Source organism: Cotesia glomerata, linkage group LG4, assembly GCF_020080835.1.
Source record: "Cotesia glomerata isolate CgM1 linkage group LG4, MPM_Cglom_v2.3, whole genome shotgun sequence".
NCBI lineage: Eukaryota > Metazoa > Arthropoda > Insecta > Hymenoptera > Braconidae > Cotesia > Cotesia glomerata.
This window is the reverse complement of record NC_058161.1, coordinates 20,685,066-20,709,752: the sequence shown is the minus strand read 5'-3', so window position 1 is coordinate 20,709,752 and position 24,687 is coordinate 20,685,066. Positions and strand designations below refer to the sequence as shown.

Sequence of the window (24,687 nt, the reverse complement as noted above, 5' to 3'; positions counted from 1 at the left end):
AAAAAAAAATGATTGATAATTCCTTACCTGGATTGTTGTCAGCATTAGAACTAAATAGCACACAGAGTCCGGTTTCATAATTGACCGCCTGGCAGGAGTCGTTCGCCTGACAGGTTTCCAAGCAATCAGTGAGCATAAGTATACCGGGTATCGATTCAAGCATGTTGGTGGGCGCAGTATAAACGTATCCGGTGACAAGCTCGAAGCCAACCATCTCAGAATCGCACTCATCTGAGCCAGCTGATGGTCCGGTGTAATCAGGCCCTGATACGCCTGAAGGCTCTGAAACTGCTGGTGGCGTTGATGACAACGGAATCTGGGAAGAAGCGGTCTCACCCAGAGCCAACAGGGCCCAAACTTGGACCACTGTCGCTAGAATTGTTCTCCAGTGATGAGTAGTCATTGCAAATCGAGTTATCTGCTTCAAAGGAACCTGCCAACAAACAAAAGTAAACGAGGTGTAAGCATTAAATCTTGACGTTCGTTTCTAGTCTTTTCTACTTTAGCGCTGCCGGTTTTTATACCAAAGCTCGCTGTATATATTCATGGGCTTGTGTAAATATGTAGTTTGTTCACTTAAAAGAAAAGCATGTACTCCTTTTTACAGCAGCGCTAAACCATCTGACGTTAGTACGTTGGTTGAGATTAAACTTAACAATTTTTTTAGCTCACACAGCATCCACGTCCCAATCCCTTTTTCTCCTATCTCTTTTCTATTCTCGGTTGTTGCCTTTGTACCCTTCTAACTCTAACTCTAACTCTGGTTGGTGCTCAGTGTACACATCGTTATCTTGACACTCGGAAACGCGGAAAGACGTGGCTAGTTAAATATATGCGGGGCCGTTCCTCTATCTTTCAGGCTTTATATTTGGTTAGTTTATAAACACCAAGAGATGATGAAAAAAGAGTCGAAATTTAAATCGTAAATTCCAATGTGTGGATGGAAAAAATATAGATTCAAAATTAAAAAAGAGAATAAATTCAACTGTTTTAGAAAAAAAATATATGAGACATAGTAAAAATATAAAGGGACAAAGATCGTTATTCACATACTCGAAATTATCTTTCTAGTTGATCATTTGGCGTCTGATAGACTCTTTTTAAAAGAAAAATCAGCTTGATAGCTTCTAAGGCCAAATTTTCTAGTGAAAGTACCCAAAGATACTCCAAGTACCACTGGTTCTTAATTAAAAACTTGGTAGTCTTATTAAACAGCCATATACCTTCGTAATAAAACATTTTGGAAACTATTCCACAAGTTAAAAATTCGGACTAAGTATTTTTATCGGATGATAGAATTTAAACCAAAAAACTGAAATTCTGCTTAGCAGAATTGAAAAAACATTATCGTACTTCCATTTAAAAGCATCTAGTTATCTGAATAATTTTGATATTACTTATTTTCACTCCTTATAGGTTTGAACGTTTTTGACGTTCAAATAACAATTTTAACGTTGAATCTACGATTTAAATTTCAACTTAAGAAGACAGCAAAAAAATTGCGATTCTACCTGGCTGATTTTTTGTTTACTGATTATGATATGCAGCACGCAAGAATCATAGCGTTTTTTCCCTTGACCCGGGTCAAAAAGGTCAGAAGAGTCTTGGCTTTGAAATGTTATTGAAAATGAAACCAATTACCATTAACCGGACGAGCTTGGTGTACAAAGGACGGCAAAAAAGTACAACAGTATTAAGTTTTAGCTGCACGCACGAACCAACGGATGTTCCCCAACGATCCCAAGGCGTATATATATTTTTGTCCCGTTAGTGGTGATGATGCAAGACTGCCACGCGGCACGAAGGTTCTTGCAAGCTACCGGTTTGCAAAAAAATCCTATAAATTAAAATAAAATCTCTAAGAATTGAATTACCTTATCAATAACGTCGAAAGAGAATTCAAAAGGTAAAACCACTTAAGTCACACGCGAAATAAAATATAAAATATAAAACCGACACACACAATTGTTGAATAGGTTGGCGGTAGCTCGCACAATATCTACCTGTTGACTGTCGAGTGAGTTTAAGTACTAAAGTTGCGGATCGGCCTGTAAAGGATATGCACCTGGCCGCGTGGTTCTTTCTCGAGCGACCGACCGACCGCGTCTGAGGTTTCTGCGGAGGCCGTGAGGCCTAAGGAGGACACAAACGGTACGCACGACTCACGATCGCCAGGAGAAAGAAGAACAAGTACGACACCATTGAAAACCTGGCTTTTTCATCGCGCGAATACATCTTCTCCCCCCTTTTTACCTTCAGCTCATTTAAACTCTTTACCAGCTCTCCAACCATCCAACCATCCACCTCCACTTACAATCTTACAATCATTTTTTCCCGTAGCTGAGTTTCCCTTCTCCCATCCTGGTATCAGGTATGTTCAACATACTCGATCTTGGAGCTTTGAGTTAAACTCCTTCCCATTCCCATTCACCTCCCACTTTAATTGCTAGATTGCTTCCAGCCCCAGGTTAATATTCCATAACGCTCCTGCACATATTTTAAGAGTACCAACTTTCAGTTCCTTATTCGGATGCTCCCCCCCCCTTATACTCTATCACTTTTCCTGGGTAGAATTAAACGCTGGTCATTAATCCAACTAGGAGTTTTATTTTGCTTCCTTTTTAGTAGATTTCATAGAAATCTGATTATTGGACCTCATGACCAAGGACGTCTTAAATCTGTACAAAATTGTCCGACCAAATTATTTTTGATTTTATTAGAAAAAAAATTAACAAGGGCTACAAAACTATCAGCTTAATCATAATAAATAAACAGCCGATTTAATTTTTACTTTTTCGATATTTGTGTATCTTTTGCCATATAACATCACAGGGGACTGTTTTTCTTTTATCAAATTGAGAAAAATCAAGCAAACTATTTCAATGCATTCAACTTTTCGAGTTCTCAATGAACGTTTACATTAATTAGAATAATATTAAGACTTATAGATCGAATTTTATAAATAAATTATAAATCAAAATAGTTGCCAGGGGACTGAATTTTGAAGTGGCCCAGACACATATTTCCAGCACAAACGGTGCTTTGACACTAAATAAAATTCCGATAATGCGCTAACAGCCCTATGGTTATTAATTCAAGGCTAGTTAGGTCCTTATAAACCTTACAAAAGGTAAAATAACACGCTGGATTTTTTTTTGGCTTTGAACTTCTGGCAGGGGACTGTTCTTAAAATGCCTGGGACAAACTTTGGTTTAATGAATTTAATGAAACAAATTAACTTTCGGTACTTTTTATTGAAGAAGATTGTTAGTTAACTAATTAAGTTTATAAACATTATGGACCAAATTATATATTATGGACGAATAACTTAAAATTTAATCTTAAAGTTTTAATTTTGGGAATGGGACAGCCCAGGGGACTGTTGTTTTGGTGGTTTACCAATTTATAGCAAAAAAACCAAAATTTATTTCATTTTAGTTTTCAATGCTCCAAATAGAAATGTTTTTTAACTTTTGTAATAAATTTTTTTTTAGTAACAAAATAACAATTTTTCTAATAAAAAAATACCTGGGACAGCAAAAAACATCCTTACAGAGAATCACCTATATATGTATGGGATATAACGTGAGTCAGGACAATAGTGTCTACAATTAGCAACGGATCTCCTCCAAACTTAACATACTTATTCTACAGATAGATACCAAAGTCAAGTTCGAAGATGAACTTAATCGGTAAAGCAATTTAGAAATGCAAGGATTCAAAAATTTTCATTTTTTTTTTTTTCTTTCAATACTATCCTAGTAGTTTTTTTCAACTAATTATGAAATATACTTCCATTTCGGCTGCCGAATGGCCTTTTTTTGGTTCAAATTAATTACCTCAGGGGTTTTTTTTTCCAACACTACCCAATTAAGAAGAACCGCTTGCCGGATTAAAGTTATTACCAAAGACACAAGGAATAAACATACGAATTAAAAATGAATAATCCAAATAATAATAAAAATTTTTAACGGTAAGAATAATTTCAATGTAGTTATAGATCACACACAGTGAGATCTGTATTAAAAAAGCAGATCCTGATTATGATGATGATGATGATGATGATAATGATAATGATGTAGATGGTAGATGCTGGAAAGGAAAGATCTCGTGCAAGAATCTTTGCCGGAAAGATACGCGGAGAATGACAGTCCGTCATTACGCAGGCGTGCAAGTTATTGCGATGTTGGTGCGCATACAAAGATCGGATTCAAGGTAAAGCCAAGCATAGAGAGCTTTAAACCCAAAGGAGTGGATGATCCGACGCGGATAAATAATAATTACGGGCGTGCATTCCTATGGAGCACATTGCCACAGCTAGATGTTGGATGTCGCTGTGTTTATTAAGAATCTATCTACTATTCAACCAACACTTGGGATAAAAGTAAGAGCAGGACGAACCAGGATGGACACTGGATAGTGGATAGTAGTATAACCAGCATATCAACCAACGGGTATCTTTAATGTTGATGCTGCTATCATAAAAAGTGACGGATGAACGACGAGAGAAAATCCTTCTACGCTGTTTGCCATTCGGTTGGACATTTTAGATGAGACAGAGCGTGTCGCGAATCTCTTAAGAGCTAACCAGCTCAGATTATTATTATTATTGAATTTATGTGTAACATTTAAAATAATCTTGCATGTATAATAATCAAGCTGATATCTAGGCCGTTGAATGTTTAGGAATAGCAATTATTTACCTCATCTGGTATCGTTTATGGCATTCCTGAGAGCTCGCCAACGAGTCCAGTCGAGTTGGGTTAGTTTAATGCTGAGCAGAACGTTTAATACTCTGATAAGAGAACCAGGGTTATCTTCTGTGATAAAAGAATATAAGCAACTTATTTGCGTGTGAACAACGTGCCCTGTACTAAGTTCCTAAGCTCTTAGTTATTTTTATCAAGCGAATTGTTGAGATACTCTCTTTTTTTTTTTAAGATGTTAGTCTCGGAGATTAGTCAGGAGTTGTAATCGCCTCTTGTTTGTCACTTGCCATATTCTCACGCAATTTTATCTTATTGCTAAGGTTATTTAAATACAAACAGGTAATTACTGCTAGTGCCCTGGATTAATAAATTTATAGACAAAGTTATCAAAATGTCCTACTAAGTAACTGTTAATTCCTTCCGTGTAAATTAATTTATCATTTTAAATGTTCGGTGATAAAAAAGTGACCTAATTCAGGATCACTTATCTTTAACTGAAGATATTATTCAGAAAAATTTTTGAAAATATGATTCTTGTTCTTAATTTTTTTATCAGTAAACCTGAAAAGGTAAGTTCAACGTATTGGACGCTAAAATCGTTATTTGAACGTCAAAAACGTTCAAACCAATAAGGAGTGAAAATAAGTAATATCAAAACTATTCAGATAACTAGATACTTTTATATGAAAGATAGTTTTTTTAATTCTGCTGGGCAGAATTTCAGTTTTTTGGTTTAAATTCTACCATCTGATAAAAATACTTAGTCCGAATTTTTTATTTGTGGAATGGTTTCCAAAATGTTTTTTTTCGAAGGTATATGGCTGTTTAATAAGACTACCAAGTGTTTAATTAAGAATCAGTGGTACTTGGAGTATCTTTGGGTACTTTCACAGCTAGAAAATTTGGCCTTAGAAGCTGTCAAGCTCATTTTTCTTTTAAAAAAAGTCTATCAGACGCCAAATGATCAACTAGAAAGATAATTTTGAGTATGTGAATAACGATCTTTGTAACTTTTGATTTTTTACTATGGATCATATATTTTTTTTTAAAACAGTTGAATTTATTCTTTTTTGAAAATTTTGAATCTATATTTTTTACGTCCAATACATTAAACTGACGTTTTAAGCGTTCAAAACGATGAGTTTACAATTTGAACGTTTGTTACGTTCAACTAACGTTTTTTACGTTCAATACGTTGAATCTACGACTTAAATTTCGACTCGGGTAATCTTTAACTAAAGATATCGTTCAGAAAAACTCTTAAAAATATGATTCTTTTTAATTTTTTTATCAGTTAAAATTTTTATAAATAATTGCTTAAAGTTTTTTACATTCCATGAATTTTTATAAAATACTCGAGTGATTGGTTGCATTTATATCGAGTGACGAGGCAAAAGTTTATATAGAAACACTCATAAATCGTTGAGAGGTTTTTGACCTCAAGCGTTAGCCAAAACTCTCAAGGACGTCAGTTAATTCCGAGGATTTGTATGAATTTCTTATAAATCGCAAATTATACGTTACAAAATATTTTTATAGAGACGTAGACATTTTATATCGAATCATTGAAACTACTTAAGAATTATGAATTGAACATATTTTTTTTTTTTTTTTTTTTTTTTTTTTTGTAAGCGTACAGTCAACGCTCTCTGTATTTGACTCACCCGTACAGGACCATTCTCTGTATTTGACTCGTCCTTGTCCATAAGAGCTGTGTAAAATCGTCAAATACAGAGGAAGAATGTGGTCAAATACAGAGAGCGTCGACTGTAACAGCTACTTTCAGATAAAAAGGCTGTAACGTTGTCCAATTAACAAAAAAAAATATATTAAGTCACTCTCCTAATATAAACATCAATAAACACCGGTTACAAAGTAAAGGTAAGCCCCAAATTTGTCAGCAGGTAGTAATAACATGCTTACACCACTCAAGACCCTATTATGGTCCCTTGACAACAGGTACCTGTTTACATAGGATTCGATAGTAGTTTAGTATAGTACCGTAGAGCTCAGGTGGGTCGTCATTAATAAACAGAAAAAGAGGACCGACATTAGCTGGAAATTTAGAAAAGAATAATGTAAATGTTAATCTAGGTCATTTTTGATCTAGACTAATGGTAAGGTATGCAAATTAAAGTTTATTTAATAAGCGTTCAGATGGAATTTACAAAAATTTTACAAGTTATAGCATTCAATAGTTATTTTGCAAATAAACAGTCAAAGTTCCAAATTTTGAGGATTTTTAAGAATTTAAATTTCTGTCATTCCTAAACTATTTAATTAAGAAAAATATATAAGTATGCAAATTAAAGTTTAATTAATAAGCTTTCAGATGGAATTTACAGAAATTTGATAGGATATCGCGTTCAATTGTTATTGCACTGAAATACGGTAAAAGTGAAAATTTTTGTGATTTTCAAAAATTTTTGAATTTCTGTAATTCCTAAACTATTCAATTTAGAAAAATAGATAAGTATGCAAATTAAAGCTTATCAAATAAGCTTTCAGATGGAATTTACAAAAATTAAATATGATATCGCGTTTAATTGTTATTGCACGGAAATACGGTAAAAGTGAAAATTTTAACGATTTTTGAAAATTTTTGAATTGCTTTCATTCCTAAACTATTAAATTTAGAAATATAGATAATTATGTAAATTAAAGCTTATTAAATAAACATTCAGATGCTATTTACAAAAATTTTACAAGTTATTGCATTCAATAGTTATTTTGCAAAGAAACAGTCAGAGTTCCAAATGTTGGAAATTTTTGAAAATTTAAATTTCTGTCATTCCTAAATTATTTAATTAAGAAAAATATATAAGTATGCAAATTAAAGCTTACTTAATAAGCTTTCAGAAATTTGATAGGATATCGCGTTCAATTGTTATTGCACTAAAATACGGTAAAAGTGAAAATTTTTGTGATTTTCAAAAATTTTTGAATTTCTGTCATTCCTAAACTATTTAATTTAGAAAAATAGATAAGTATGCTAATTAAAGCTTGTTAAATAAGCTTTCAGATGCAATTTACAGAAATTAAATGTGATATCGCGTTTAATTAATATTGCACGGAAATACGGTAAAAGTGAAAATTTTTCCGATTTTTGAATATTTTTTGCTCTCATTTCTAAACTAATCGACCGATTTGGCTGATCTTTGAACTTAACCTCGAAAGTCGTCCTAAGAATGAGTATGTTACGTTTTATTGAGATCCGTATAGAATTGCGGGAGTTAGAGAAGAGACAAGGCCGGTTATATCGTAGATATACACATAGATATATAAAATTTTGAACCATATGCATTTTCTGAATCCGCTTGACTGAGTCTAAATATAGCAAAATTTTCCAAAAGTTCCGTGATGAGGACCAATGCAGTTAGATTTCTATGAAATCTACTAAATAAAGAACTGTAAATTAGCGTGAAATGTCAACCTTAAAAGATCAGATGAATAAGACAACCTTCACATTGACACCAGGTGCCTGGTTTTAAGATCCCGTCACCGAGGCTGCTACCAATAACGGTTACTGCATTTTCCATTCTGAATGGTCGGAGGTAAAATTTCCTTCTGGAATGGCCCTATCAGCGACACTAAATCCTAGAGACTGAGACTGAGTACTTGAGGAGTTAAATCTGTGTGCAAGTTACGTTGTAAAGTTCCCAGTGGTAGAAGAATTTAAAGAGTGAGGATTTACGACCGGCCGACATCTTAAATGCCATAGAGACCAGAGACCGAGGGCACTTGGACTGGCTGACCTCGTGTCGTTTAATCGCTAATTGAACGAATCGGCAGATTTGCCGTTAATCACCCAGGTCATATACACTCGGAACTTTCTTGGGTAAAAGTTGTTGTTGCTATTGTTGTTGTTGTTGTTGTTGTTGTTGTTGTTGGTGTTGGTGTTGGTGTTTTATTTAAAACAAAGATTGAGCTTATACTTTAATAATTGTTGGAAGACTTGAGGATGGAACCAACAGCAACATCACCAAAGACCTTATACTCAGTGGGTACACGGTGGCTGTCTTGTTCACGCGGTAATCTCCATAATTAATTTCACTTCGACGATAAATGTTTGTTTATGGTGATATCGCTCCGCTTCTCAGCCCTGGTTTACAGTACATTACGGTATTTCGTGCCACGCGACTCAATAAGAAGCTTAAATAAAATTAACCGGTTTTTAGAGCTCACTTATACTAGGGACTAAAATTTAAAAACTTTTCTAATTTATTAGTAAAACTTTATATTTTACTAATTTGTAAAGAAATTTTTTTTTAAATAAGAAAATCGATTTTTCTCTTCTAGTATTTTTTCAGCCGTACTAACTTGTATCCGGGTCAAATGATGTTTTAATAGTTTTAGAACAAATTCATTTTATGTTTGTAAATAACTGAATCGTTTATTTGAAAAACACCATAAATCAAAAATACTAAATTTTTCAGGAGCAAAAAATATTTTTCCCGGATAATAATAATGTTAGTATCCCGAAAAAATATTTGAGCATGAAAAAATTTAATTGTTAATTACTACTATTCATAATAATGATTTGAAGTTGATTGACTTATGGGGTTTCTCATCAAAACGAAAAAAATAGTGATAAAATCATTAATTTATTTATTTTTCTCCGTCAATTATTTATTATATTTATAAAATTATTGGAACTACAATTAACGAAAATTATAATAAATCATCTATTTTTAATTTCAAATTAGTCAACTGAGAGTCAACAATAAAACAAAATTTTAATTTATCACAATCTAACTTTATGAAAGTAAAATTGCAAAAATTATTAAAATCAAAATATTTATCAGTAAATATAATATATTTTTATTTGGTTATCATTAATTTCAGAATTTAAATCAGTTAAATCAGAGTCAACTATAAAATAACATATTTTTAATTTTAATCCATCAAGCGAGTATTGTAAAACTCATTAAAATTCAATTATTTAACAGTAAATTTAGTTTCTAATTATCTAATAATCAATTATTTTTAAATTAAAGTCAGTGAAATCACATCAAACAGTAAAACAATAATTTAATTTAATTTTTTCAAACCCATACTGCAAAAATGATTAAAATTGAAGTATTTTGCATTGAAATGAATTTTTCTACTCAGAAGAAATTTTTTTGAAAAAGAAAAAACAAAAAGAAATTTATTTTTTGAATTTTGAAATTGAATGTTTATTCGAAAAACCCTATAAGTCACTGACTTAAGGGGTTTCTCGAATAAATGATTCAAATTCACTATAAGAATCCATACTTCCGATGTAGATTCCTATAGAAATTCCTATAGAATACCTCATTAAAAGCTTATATTTTACTAATTTGTAAAGAAAATTTTTTTTAATCAATAAGAAAATCGATTTTTTTCTCCTAGTAACTTTTCAGCCGTACTAACTTGTATCCGGGTCAAATGTTGTTTCAATAGTTTTAAGAACGAATTCATTTTATGTTTGTTATTAACTAACATATTTATTATTATAGTTTTAAGAAATAATTTTGTTTATGTTCGTTATTAATTAACACCTAAGTTTATCAAGATCGTGTTGTCAGCATGCTAAATCCTTTAATTGTGTTTTTTAATTAGTTTTTTTCTAATTATCCTAAATAATTTATAGTTAAATAAATAAACAATAATGTTTCTGAGGTTGAAATAATATAAAAGTCTTTTTAATAAACAACTTTATGTAGACATTTTGTACTTATCCCACCAGTTACAAATTCCTGTCCCACCAGTCACAATAAAAACAAATTTTTTTAATTGTTTCTACGTAGGTAATCAGTCTAATTCTTCATAATATTAAATGTTTGTAGGATAAATTTTGTTATTGAGAGGGAAGTATTTTTTAAAAGTTTAATGGTCAAACTGAAATTGGACTTTAAGTATACATTGGTAAGAGAAAAGGATTTGTTCTTAGTCCCACCAGTCACATTCAGTCAAATGTTAATTACGTGAAATTTAAAAAGTAATCGAGGTTTTTGACAAAAAGACATTGTTAATTAGTTATTATTCTATATTATAAGATAAAATTTTACTATGGTATAAGTTTCAGTCACATAATTATTTATAATTAATGGAATTCCAGAGTCAAATGTCCCACCAATCACTATGGAATGCCCCTTTAGTGCTTTTTATTTTGTAAATTTATGCTCATACAAGGAGCAAGTTAGAAATGGAGAATTGAAGATTGAAGATGGAAATTGGAAATAAGAATAAGAAGAATTTCTGATGGAATCCTTGGGATTGTTGAGAATATGAGGTTGGTGATAAATCTTATGAAAATTGGGTAACTGGTAGCAACCAGCTAGCTGGTTGCTGGATGAGAAACAATCTTTTGTTGGATCGAATCGAATTTATGTCCAGTTGTATTTTCGCACGATGACCGCGTGTTCTGCTGCTACTGGTAGTAGATGTGCTTATCGCTTCATATAACGGTTGCGGCTCTTTTGGTTCGGCGTTTGTTTTCTCGGTCAACCGAGTCGAGCACAAATACGAGGCACCAACTATCTTGGTAGTTATGTGCTTACGATACTTTCAATGTTAATGTGTAAATGTGTAATGTTATAAGAGGATCACTGGAAGGATTACTCGAAGTAGAGACAAATAGTGCGTTAACGCATACAGAAACGTCTGAGAAAGAGCCAGAACCACTGACTCAAGCGATATTCAAGCGAATTCCGGTCATGTTGAATTATCACGTGCGACCTCAAATAACTATTTGAGGTCACGTCCTGTCACGTGTTCAGATACAATTTATACCTTATTATACGTGTCTGCAGGCCTTTTTGGTAAAGTTTACTTTTTTACTTTTTATTTTTGGCTATCAAACCGATTTACGGTTTTCATCGGTGTAATCTATGTTATTAAGAGAATAAGCTAAATTTTTTGGCCAGTGTATTTATATGATAAAATGGGTTTTTATGGTGAAATTTGGTATCGTTGGAAAATTCGAGATCTAAAGTTGTGTATTTTCATGGAAAATGCTCTATAATTAAGAAATGACCCTGTATCTCGTGAAGTATTGACATTTTTGAAGATATAAGCTCATCCCAATGTTACACTCATCGAGACCTTTCATTTGAGTACCCACATCAATTTTTCATATATTTTATATTTTTATATGTGTGATTCTCTGTACGGATGTTTTTTGCTGTCCCAGGCATTTTTTAATTAGAAAAATTTTTATTTTGTTACTAAAAAAAATTTATTACGAAAGTTAAAAAACATTTCTATTTGGAGCATTGAAAACTAAAATGAAATAAATTTTGGTTTTTTTGCTATAAATTGGTAAACTATCGAAATAGTCTCCTGGGCTGTCCCATTCCCAAAATTAAAACTTTAAGATTAAATTTTAAGTTATTCGTCCATAATATATAATTTGGTCCATAATGTTTATAAACTTAATTAGTTAACCAACAATTTTCTTCAATTAAAAGTACCGAAAGTTAATTTGTTTCATTAAATTCATTAAACCAAAGTTTGTCTCAGGCATTTTAAGAACAGTCCCCTGCCAGAAGTTTAGAGCCAAAAAAAAAAAATCTAGCGTGTTATTTTACCTTTTGTAAGGTTTATAAGGACCCAACTAGCCTTGAGTTAATAACCATAGGGCTGTTAGCGCTTTATCGGCATTTTATTTAGTGACAATGCACCGTTTGTGCTGGAAATATGTGTCTGGGCCACTTCAAAACTCAGTCCCCTGGCAGCTATTTTTATTTATAATTTATTTATAAAATTGGATCCATAAGTCTTAATATTATTCTAATCAATGTAAACATTCATTGAGAATTTGAAAAGTTGAATGAATTGAAATAGTTTGCTTGATTTTTCTCAATTTGATAAAAAAAAATATAGTCCCCTGGCAAACAGTCCCCTGTGACGTTATATGGCAAAAGATACATAAATATCGAAAAAGCAAAAATTAAATCGGCTGTTATTATGATTTAGTTTTGTAGCCCTTGTTAATTTTTTTCTAATAAAATCAAAAATAATTTGGTCGGACAATTTTGTACAGATTTAACACGTCTTTACAGAGAATCACTCATATATATTATATATATGTATGTATGAAAAATATATCAAAAATGCATGTGGTTACTCAAATGAAAGCTTTTGATGAGTATAACATCGAAATGAGCTTATATCTTTAAAAACGCCAATATTCAAGAAAGTACAGTGCAATTTTCCAAAAATGATTACTTAATAAAGCAAAATTCTATTTATTTTTAGTTGACAAATCACAGCAGTCACGTAGTGACTGCAAAGTTGCTCATGATTTTTAATTTAATAACTGACTTCTGTTCATGGCATCAAAATTAACCAAGTTTTCAATTACTTGGTTGTCGATTCAATATCTCGATCGAAATGATGCATAATCATGACAAAGAGAATCCATCTGGCAGACAAAATACAACCCAGCAGATGGCTCTCAGCTATAGTTTATATATTCGCCAGTTGGACCGTGGAATGCTTGTCGATTGATAAGCAAATCAAAGCGTTTTCACCATTGGCAAGCTGATATTGCGCCCAATAATACAACCCCCAGTAACAGCAGGACGAATTCTGGAATTCGAACAATTTGAATTATTGGAAACAGAGCACCCTTTCCATCACATCAACAATATACCCACTATTCATAGTAGATACTATATTCCCCTTTACATCATTGGACGAGAAGCATCAGCCTCTTCACACGGACCACCTTCAACATACATATATAGATACAACCTGTAATTATTTGACGTGCATCCTCTACCTGGTACATCATCACCTCCACGATGTCACCTTTAAAGTGGACTACCACCGCAGATAGAGGCCTGAGGGATGCTGAATATATATCTACGTATCTATGTATGTGAATGTGAATGTGGATATAGTTAAGAGGGGCAAGCTTTCACGTTCCACATCGATCGGGCCCTCGGCGGGCGCATCCATAGTAATATAGTGTATCCCTTCAGCAGCTTCTGCGCGAAAGCTTACAACTCTGCGCGACACTGGTAAAATACCATCACACTAATACTAACACTAACATGTATTACTTGTGTTCCAGCGTAGTTCCTTCTCAGAATTTCTCTCTAATCAGGAGCTTTGAATCATTCAATTGCTTGCAGAATCACTGAACACGTTAAAAGAAAAAGGAATAAGATAAATAATAAAAATAACATTGACGTTTCACCGAGTTTAAGCTACCAGCTAAACTAGATAAAGCTAAATAAGTAAACAGTTGGAACGTATTTACAGTTGTTATCATATAAAATAATATTTACCGGAGTAATTCACAAAACAGCGACTCAAAACCGTGTCTAATTACTTTACGACGCTTCAATTGCCATTGCCCATTCCTGTACTCATTAGATTTGAATTTTAAAATCTTCTTTCTTTGTTTTACATTATATGGAATAGAACCGGTAAAAATTGTAATTTTTATTAAAATTGTTAATTTAACGTCAAAAAGGTTAGTTGAACTAATTCAAGCCTATAAGGAGTGAAAATAAGTAATATGAAAATTATTTATCTAACTGGATGCTTTCAAACGGAAGTACGATGTTTTTTCAATTCTGCTGGGCAGAATTTCAGTTTTTTGGTTTAAATTCTACCATCTGATAAAAATACTTAGTCCGAATTTTTAACTAGTGGAATCGTTTCCAAAATATTTTTTTTTCGAAGATATATGGCTGTTTAAAAAGACTACCAAGTGTTTAATAAAGAACCAGTGGTACTTGGAATATCTTTGGGTACTTTAACAGCTAGAAAATTTGACCTTAGAAGCTATCAAGCTCATTTTTCTTTTAAAAAGAGTCTATCATCCGCCAAATGGTCAACTAGAAAGATAATTTTGAGTATGTGAATAACGATCTTTGTCCCTTTATATTTTTACTATGTCTCATATATTTTTTCTAAAACAGTTGAATTTATTCTTTTTTGAAAATTTTGAATTTCTATTTTTTCCACCCAATCCATTAAACTGACTTAAATTCCTACTCTAGTGAGAATATATATCTATTTATATGTATTAAGTCACTGTCGTAATGTGATGGATTCATAAACTCACCCAAGTAATGTAGTAATTAAAGTTTCGCTGTTATGGGGGCGGCGGGTACCTCGTCCGCAGTATCAACGCGAGATTGATGGTAAAGCCTGGTTGGGTCGCTAGCACTGGTGTGTTGCCTATTTTGCCTTACTCTATTTTACTTGTAACATTAAAGTGCCCTAGGTTTCCCGCATCTATTGCCGCTACCACTACAATCTAACAGCACCTCCTCTCTCTTTTAACCTGTATGTATATATGTTTTATCTCGCCAAGCAACATCACCACACTAGAAGATCCTTTATTTTTTTTATTTTATTTAATGCACAGACATAAAACACGACAACAATTGTGTTGTGTTACTGAATCTTATCAAGGAGCGCAACAAAACCCCGTGGTAAAGAGCCTTTGGCTCTTATATTCGTGAGACCCAAAGTAAAGTTCGATCGCGATTAAAGATCTTGTCAAAGATCCACGCCTATCTCTAACTTTGTATCTATGCCCTTTTTTATTTGTTTATTTATATGGATTTTGTTCTATAGAGGTGAGCAAACCTAAACAACAAATAAAAATATAAAAACATTTTGCTGGAAGGAAAAGGACGCGCTTGAGTTTATAAAATAGTTAATCGCACAAGAGCGAGCAGGTTGCCAGAATAACGGAATTTTATTCCAGTCCGACGGGAGAGACGAATGGTTGAGCTCAAAAGATAGAATAGAGAGTGGCATACCATATAAGCGGGGGAGAATAATATTATCAGTGTGTGAGTGTGCAAGTTAATCTATCTGCAAGGTCGTGAGAGACACAACACTGGATGGTATATAATGTTGGACTGAATGATGGTGAAGCCAACCAACAACCAGAAGCAGAATAAGAATAAGAACGGGCGATGGCTCTTTCAAGTCGTGTGACCCGCTACTCGCACCTGCACAATGCTCACTCAGTGATTGTCATTACCGTTTACTTCCGTAGGTAAGTAGCCGTCCTGAGAAAGGTTCAACCAGCTAGAATAACTTTTCTCCCACATCAGGATTGATAAAAAGCCAGCTGAAAATGGATCCAATTCACCAAAGTGGATCTAGTCTGACCAATTCAGTCGTTATCCAGTGCATCAAGCACCAACAAAGCTTACCTTGACAAGAAATGATGCAAGACCCGGAAAGCTGGACCAAGAGCCAGAGATATTGCACCTTACCTTGGAATCTCATTGTTTACCAGCCCAAAGTTGTTTCTCTTTCTGGCAAATGCGGGAAATTGTCACCGCAACCAAGCAATTCAGCAGCCAGCTTCTGGTCTGCTCCAACGGTACATGATTCTCATTACGACAATGACATTGCCAGAAAGGGAAAGACTCTTCAGAGTGGGAATTGTTATTGTCCCTCGACCAATTGAACAGCCTTCATGGTCATTAACGTGAATGTCACTGGGCGCCAAACGAAACATGCTACAGGTCGTTAACACGCTTCCCATATTATTTATAAATATTTCAAATTGCAGATAGTGGAAGCTTTCCGGGGTGATTGTTATTGCATCATACTTATACTCACAACTAATTATAATTATAAAACAATTAGAAGCACCAGCAGTGCATGTTTGATGTTTAATAATAAAAATATTAGTTGGCAATATAACGCAGTAATGAATATCTAATTAATGGAGTAGGAGCAAACTTGCCCGTTACTAGATGTTGGTTGTTGGTTGCTAGTTGCTAGTTGCTGGTTACAACTGGATGAGACTTACTCTTAGCTCTCATGAGCAGTAGTAGAAGCAGAAGCACACACTGAGAGACGAATGGCTCCCAGTGGTGAGCACTCGTATAATATCGCGTGCAGTTAAAGTCCTGGTGAGTTTTATGTCGAGTTGATGCACGTTTTATATTGTAACGAGTAATTTACTGCAGCCAAAGATGTCTGTTCCAAGTTATTCGATCGACCGGCGTAACACAGGGGGTACACACACTCTCTATCTCCCATTTAAACTCGTATTATTCCTTTAATATAAAACAAGTCTTGTGGCGCTCTTGGAAATAGTATAAAGACTGTGTAGTGTGATAGTGATACAAGGTCTAGTAACTTGCCGCCCAACTGGATTGTAATATTTTATATTCAACATTATTTTTGAACCTTGAACATCCCTTTAGTCGCGTAATATTCCGTGTCCTCCTTCTTCTTCTCTCTCTTCACCCTATAATGCCAACCCAACGAGTTTCATCGAGCATACGGTAATTCGTCACGGTCGATTAACCTGACGTATCCATCCAAGGAACCTACAACGTTGGAAACCTACAACCTACAACCTACGACTTGGTCGTCGTCTAGCAAAACTTGTTAATAACCATCGTGGGACGAGAAAAGCTAAAATTACCTCGAATAGTCTGATGATGATTACTTGGAGCAGTTCTCTTTGAGTTTCCAGGCGCGACACACTGACTGTTCTCTCACATCCAGTATATCATCATTATAGTTAATAGGATCCAACGGTGATGTTGATTTATTGTACTTTTGTTAAGTTATTAACAGTATGCATTAATGTCACCGTCACCACAATACTGCAACACAGCATATACCTTTTTCCATCCAGCAGCAGTAGTAGTAACAGCAGCATCAGTAGTCGCTCGGTTTCCTCTTCAACTAATTTGTTATTTTATAGTTTGTTTTATTCAGGTATTTAACCACCGCTGTAACGGTCACGGTAATGGGGTTCCGGCTGTATTTCTGTCCCCAAACACAGACCATTTAAATTTTCGTGTACATTTAAATGAGGGAGCTCGTTATAAGTGATATGGAGTGTGTATTTGTTTGTACAGATTAAAACTGTCCTCTTTCCTAACAAATGTAGAGGCCTTGGATATTTTATGGGAATGTTCCTCGTAAAGTCAATCCTTCAAACATGAACACTGTATTACTGCTGGTGCAAACCTTCTGGTAGAATGGGATAGTATGATAGGTGGTAAACGGGACGGAAAGCGGTTTGCATACCCTGACGCAACGAATTAGCGAGCCGGACCGATAGTGGGCTCATGTTGAAGGCTGCTTTATTAGCATTGTTAATATATTTCGTATGCTACTGTCCCATGGTGGACGGCTTTAACATATACCACCTCTCATCTTTTATATCTATAACAATAACACCAACAACAACAACAGCAACAACAACCACTGCAAGCGTTCACGCGTTCTCTTGGCTCATGTCCCGGTGCATTTATACAATCGATACATTGTCGAAATGAAAGCGGAATAATAAAAACTAAAAGGGAGCGAAAAAAAAAACAATGAAGAAAGAAGGAACATGCTATAGCAGTAGCGGGGAACAAAATAAAAAAGTTGAATGCGTTCACCTCTTGAATAACATTCCGACGCTATTGCAATATTGGAAAATTATTGAAGCGTCTCTTCAAGTGCATAATTTATTTGTTTTTTATCTTGAGGAATTTTTTTTTTTTTTTTTTTATTCAGATATATTTTTCTTTTGTTTTCCGTCTTCTATCGAAAGCAATCCTTCCTGCAGCTACTCAATTTTATTCGATAAAAGGACCAAGAATTTAACCCTCAAGCTTGTCTGATAACGGGAACGGGCTGAGGCAGAGGGAGCTAACTCTCTGACGGGCTCTTATAAACAACCACTTGAACCAACTTTTACTGCTTCCCCCCTTTTTAAAAGGAGTACCCTTTATCTCCGTCCTCGTCTGGTCTCGAGGGACGACTCAAAGCATCAGATGGAATAAAAATAAAAAAAAAAAAAAAAAGGATATTCGCAGCTCACAACTTCCAACTAGGCGATTTAAATATCCGCGGCAACGAGATTAGCGCTACCGGATTTAAAAACGGGCTACAAGTTAAAGGCAAATAAATAGTCTCGTTTATAAAGCAAGACCGGGAAAAGGGACGTGCTGTTAATCTGATTAATCAGATAGAGCTGGTGAGAGTTGAGAGTAAGCTTTATCCTTTTGAAAACAGCCTCTACCAGTAGTTAAATAATATTTAAGTGTATGGATGATGCTCTGATGTTCTTTGTATTTTTTTTTTTTTTTTTTTTCTCAAATAAAGTGAGAATACATGATATATTTTTGTATTCTTGTTCCGTGATTCGTATCCACGAGTCGATACCCAGGATTAGTGGCCACGCCTCGATCTCCATGGGATACCGGAAGGAATAAAGGATTTAATGCTCAGACTCAGATTCTGCTTGGGATATCAGAGCAGGGTGACGTTGCACTCAGCATCCTGTCTAACAATCAACCCACTGCAGCCCATCATTCATCGTAATTATTATTTTATCGCAACCAACTACCGCTTCTAGTTGGGAGTAGATAGGCGCTTAAACATCATACACATCAGCATCAGCATCAGCTTCAACATCAGACACATTCACATCCACATCTAGCCCTAGGTAACATGCTAACTGCGTTTGATGTGCCGTACTGTAATTCACATTGATTTCTTACAGCTCAGAACGTACAGCTGAGCCTTTCAATCTCAATCTCAATCCCAGACTCATCAAGCTCCTTGATTAAAAACTCTCACGATTGTCAGTTGGAGTAATTTGTCCCACGTGAAATCAACATTGACTTTTTTACTTCTTACTGTAATCATTATCAATATATAAATATATAAATAAATAAAGCTTGGCTTTAAATGAAGCTGTACTTTATCTTTTATACTTTGTACTTTATAATGCTACTCGGTTGTGCTGTCTAATGTCTTGATGAGCGCTAGTATGAGGATAACCCACTGATACCACGGGCAGCTTACCATAACCGTCAGTAATAACATTGTTATTGATGGCCGGTCTTCCGGCATTCCAACAGGAGGTTTATAGTTCTAGACTAGGACTTATAATAAGGAAGAAACTACAGACAATTTTTGATACCTTCAGTGATTTATTTGGTCGAGGAAAATATTTTGAAGGTGATGATTAAGATATAGTAAATTATAAAAAAAAAAACACTATAAAACGATGCAAAAGTAAAATTAGATCTGTCTGAGAAAGTGGGGAATTTTTTATCTAGACTGGTGGTGAGGTATGAAAATTAAAGGTTATTTAATAAGGAGATGCAATTTACAAAAATTTTACAAGTTATCGCATTTAATAGTTATTTTGCAAAGAAACAAAGTTCCAAATTTTGAGGATTTTTAAGAATTTAAATTTCTGTCATTCTTAAACTATTTAATTAAGAAAAATATATAAGTATGCAAATTAGAGGTTACTTAATAAGCTTTAAGATGGAATTTACAGAAATTTGATAGGGTATCGCGTTCAATTGTTATTGCACTGAAATACGGTAAAAGTAAAAATTCTTGTGATTTTCAAAAATTTTTGAATTTCTGTCATTCCTAAACTATTTAATTTAGAAAAATATATAAGTATGCAAATTAAAGCTTACTTAATAAGCTTTCAGATGGAATTTATAGAAATTTGATAGAATATCGCGTTCAATTGTTATTGTGCTGAAATACGGTAATAGTGAAAATTTTGACGATTTTTGAAAATTTTTGAATTGCTCTCAATCCTAAACTATTTAATTTAGAAAAATAGATAATTATGCAAATTAAAGCTTATTTAATAAGCTTTCAGATCCAATTTACAAAAATTTTACGTTATCGCATTCAATTGTTATTTTGAGATCCGTATAGAATTGCGGGAGTTAGAGAAGAGACAAGGCCGGTTATATCGTATATAAACACATACATATATAAACTTTTGAACCTTATGCATTTTCTGAATCTGCTTGACGTGAGTCGAAATATAGCAACATTTTTCAAAAGTTCCGTCATGAGGACCAATGCAATAGATTTCTATGAAATCTACTAATAAGAAGAAGAAAACGGTAAATTTATTATAAAAAAAAAAAATAAAGCAAAATGATGATGATGATTTAAAGTGTCCGCGCGGACTAACCTTTTATCCACTTTTCCAGGTCTTGTTAATTCTCGACGGAATTAAAACGGTTGGATTTAAATAGGAGGCTAAATTAAGAGAGACGGTTCTCATTTTCTCAGAGTTATCACCAGTCGAGCTTATTATTTTTTATTGTAGTTTATAAAGCCCGTCTCAGTTATACGTCTACGATTTTAAATACTGAATAATGATAACAGCAACTACCTTAGAAATAAATAAAGGAATTCACAATATAATAATAATAATAATAATGATTATGATGATGATGATAATAATGGGTATAGTATAAATATAAATGAAAATGAATAAGAGCTGAAAAGAGAATAAAAGTAATAACAAGATATTTAAGAGTAAAGCTGGCTCTGTACTGGTCGTATGCAATTTGTTGATGCCGATTAAACTTTAGTTAGTCTTAAGATCGTCGATCATACCCCGAAAGCCCTTACCTACTTCACTGTTGCTGAGATGAAAGAGCTAAATGCTAACTTTAAGTTATATTGCTTCGGTATATGTCAAGCGCGCGATTTGTTATCACGCTTCAGGGTTAAACGTTTTTCGCCGAAGGACGTTTCCATCCTGGATAATGGAGACTTGGGAATACATTAGTGCCCTCTGTTGGTGGCGTCCATGAACTAGAACCTTGAATGGTGTCTTTAACAGCGTAAAACGATCGGTCAAACTCATTTCAGGTGAAATTACTCATCTGGAATAGTTATCTCCTGCAAATCCGTCATTAAATCACCTTGCTGGAGTATTATTACAACCTCCTGGTAATTATTACAAGCAGAACTTGCTAGTCGATAAATGTATTTTGTTAATTGGATTCTCTATCTTGTTAACTCTTTTATAAAGAACCTTCAAAGTTCTTTTAAATCCAACTTAGAAGCAATAAGGGCTTTAAGAAGATCCTAGTGTAAAGAATGTCTATAAAAAAATGATACGTAGAAATACTTAAAATTAATTTTTAAATTAATTAATAACATTTTTGAGGAAATTTCCAATAAATTTACTCATTAAATAATTATTAACATTTAATTGACTAATAAAAAATATAGCCCTCTGAATTACCGTATACACTTGACAACACAAAAAGAGTGTCCCTAACCTTAAAATTTATTTATGTTTACTGTCTAACTAAAATTACCAAGATCCTCTAGCATTTAAAAAACCGTGGTTACTTATGCTTTGGGTAAATAAGCAAGCGGTGTTGCCAAGTCAAATACAAGACTTTAAACAACGCAAGTTCCGAGTGATTTTTCATAAAAAATATAAAATATCTCCGTAATACCTTCGGAAAGCTACTTTTTATTATTTTAATCGAAAGCTTATTATTTTTTCAATCAAATTCAATGAAAATAAAATTTTTTTAAAATCGTTAATTGCATTAAATTCTTAACCAAATACACGGCTGGTGGAATCTCCATTTACATGTAAAAATTAGAATTTTAAACCTAATTATTTGATTAAATATCCCGGAAACCTACTGTTTTTAGTAGATTTTATAGAAATCTAACTATTGCATTGGTCCTCATCACAGAACTTTTGAAAAATTTTGCTATATTTCGACTTAGCTCGTCGAGCGGATTCAGAAAATGCATATGGTTCAAAAGTTTATATATGTATATATATATATATATATATATATATATATGCTATATATATATATATATATATATATATATATATATATATGGGATATAACGCGACTTGTCAGGACGATAGTGTCTACAATTAGCTACGGATCTCCACCAAACTCAACACACTTACTCTACAGATAAATACCGAAGTCAAGTTCGAAGATGAGCTTAATTGGTCAAGTAATTTAGAAATGCCGTGATTTCAAAATTTTCAAAATCTTAAAAATTCATTTTTCTTCACTTTCTTACTTGAATAACTTTTGAATGGGATAACTTATTGAATCTCTGTAAATTGCATTTGAAAGCTCCTTAAATAAGCTTCAATTTGAGTACTATATCATATGTGTAGTCTCAAAATTATGTCCTATTCTGCTATGCCAATTATGAAATTTGCTGTTGCACTCTTTTTTTTTTTTTTTTATTTTTTTTTTTTTTGGATATAAGCCGAGTAGTTTTTTTTTTTATTCATTATGAAATCTACTTCCATTTCGGCTGCCGAATGGCCTTTTTTAATTGTTTTATTAATTATTACGTAGATTGAATTTACAAATTTTCCGAAAGTTTTAAAAATTTGACTACTTTATCTGAATCTCCTTAAGAACAAAAGGGCTTTAATGAACGAAATTAATGAAATGAACGAATTTAGCCGCGCCCAGATACCTTCGTATGGTAAATTGTTAAATGTAAAATCCCGTAGGTTAGCGGCGAGACTGCCGGAGAAATCCGGTGAAATAGAGGGCAAAGGTTGCTAGTAGGTACTCTACAGTAGTAGCGAAACTACTGTAGAGTAAACGTTAATTGAATTTACTGATTCACTCTCTAATCTACCGTAACCATATATTCACGGTGTAATTACTAAATACACTACACTAGTGCCTCTGCTGGTACTGTTAAGAGAGGGGGAGCTTACCAATATGTGTTTTATCAGTTATCCGAGCCCTTTCAATATCCTTAATTAATTAATTTAACTATAATAACACAACAAATCGATGGTAACAATAATCATAGTTAATCAACTCATTAAATGGATTAATATTATTTATTTGAATTTGAATTTAAATTTACGAGTCCATTCGTTTGGAATAAATATAAGAGTAACTGAGAATTTCCTGTTATAATTTAGTTTGTATAGATAAGGTCAAGAATAAAAAGTCGGGGGAAGAATGGTAGCGAGACGTGTGTATGCAATAAATGACGCAGATACGATCATTTCCTACGGGCAGAGCCTTTGCTTCGCTAAAGTCTTCGAACACACTACCTGTGTATGTGTGTTTGTGTTTCGTAACTGTGTAGAGGACCTAAACGTGCCTGTTGAATTTTATGACCGGGGTTGTACCTGATAACTACCGTGAAAGCACTTTGCCTTGGTTGTTGAGCTTAGAAACGCGTTAAATGTCATCTCTTCATCCGTCAAATTCATTTTTTGACAACCGGATTAATTTGTTAATAAAAGAAGAAATGGAAGTAGATTTTAAGAAAAAAAAAAAACGTGTTTTTTTATAAAATGATGTTATTAATAATATATAACTTCTGTTACAATAAAATAATGACATCAAAAGTAAAATTAGATCTGTCTGAGAGAGTAATTTTTGATCTAGACTAATGGTGAGGTAGGCAAATTAAAGTTTATTTAATATGCAGATGCAATTTACAAAAATTTTACAAGTTATCGCATTCAATAGTTATTTTGCAAAGAAGCAGTCAAAGTTCCAAATTTTGAGGATTTTTAAGAATTTAAATTTCTATCATTCCTAAACTATTTAATTTAGAAAAATATATGAGTATGCAAATTAAAGTATACTTAATAAGCTTTCAGATACAATTTACAGAAATTTGATAGGATATCGCGTTCAATTGTTATTGCACTGAAATACGGTAAAAGTGAAAATTTTTGTGATTTTCAAAAATTTTTGAATTTCTGTCATTCCTAAACTATTTCATTTAGAAAAATAGATAAGAATGCAAATTAAAGCTTATTAAATAAGCTTTTAGATGCAATTTACAGAAATTAAATATGATATCGCGTTTAATTGTTATTGCACGGAAATACGGTAAAAGTGAAAATTTTTCCGATTTTTGAATATTTTTTGCTTTCATTTCTAAACTAATCGACCGATTTGGCTGATCTTTAAACTTAACCTCGAAAATCGTCCTAAAAATGAGTATGTTATGTTTTATTGAGATCCGTATAGAATTGCGTGAATTAGAGAAGAGACAAGGCCGGTTATATTGTATCTATACACATCTACTAAAAAAAGGAAATAAAGTATCCAAGAAAATGAAGTAACGCAGATACCGGATATTAATATTCAAAGTGGATATCCTTGCGGAAACAAAGGGATTATTTAGATAAAAGGGCCGGATTAAGTTGTAGGTAATATAAAGATTGGCAGTTATAAGCTTGATAGGTTGAGATACCTGG

At 33.3% G+C, this 24,687-nt stretch overlaps 2 protein-coding genes across 9 annotated transcripts in view; one reads left to right on the top strand and one right to left on the bottom strand.

Annotated features, from left to right (window-relative positions):
* LOC123263825 overlaps nucleotides 1-24,687 on the bottom strand; it is a 300,526-nt gene that overhangs the window by 57,224 nt on the left and 218,615 nt on the right. For 4 of the 6 annotated variants that reach the window (XM_044726843.1, XM_044726846.1, XM_044726845.1 and 1 more), the window contains one exon: nucleotides 28-433. In XM_044726843.1, coding sequence (XP_044582778.1) covers nucleotides 28-433 — 406 coding nt within the window. Of the gene's footprint in view, nucleotides 1-27; nucleotides 434-1,874; nucleotides 2,156-24,687 lie in introns of those variants that run through there. The other 2 variants (XM_044726844.1, XM_044726847.1) reach the window with 2 other exon arrangements.
* The window catches only part of LOC123263828 (autophagy-related protein 16-1), a 289,529-nt gene that overhangs the window by 76,912 nt on the left and 187,930 nt on the right, over nucleotides 1-24,687 (top strand). The window lies entirely within an intron of this gene.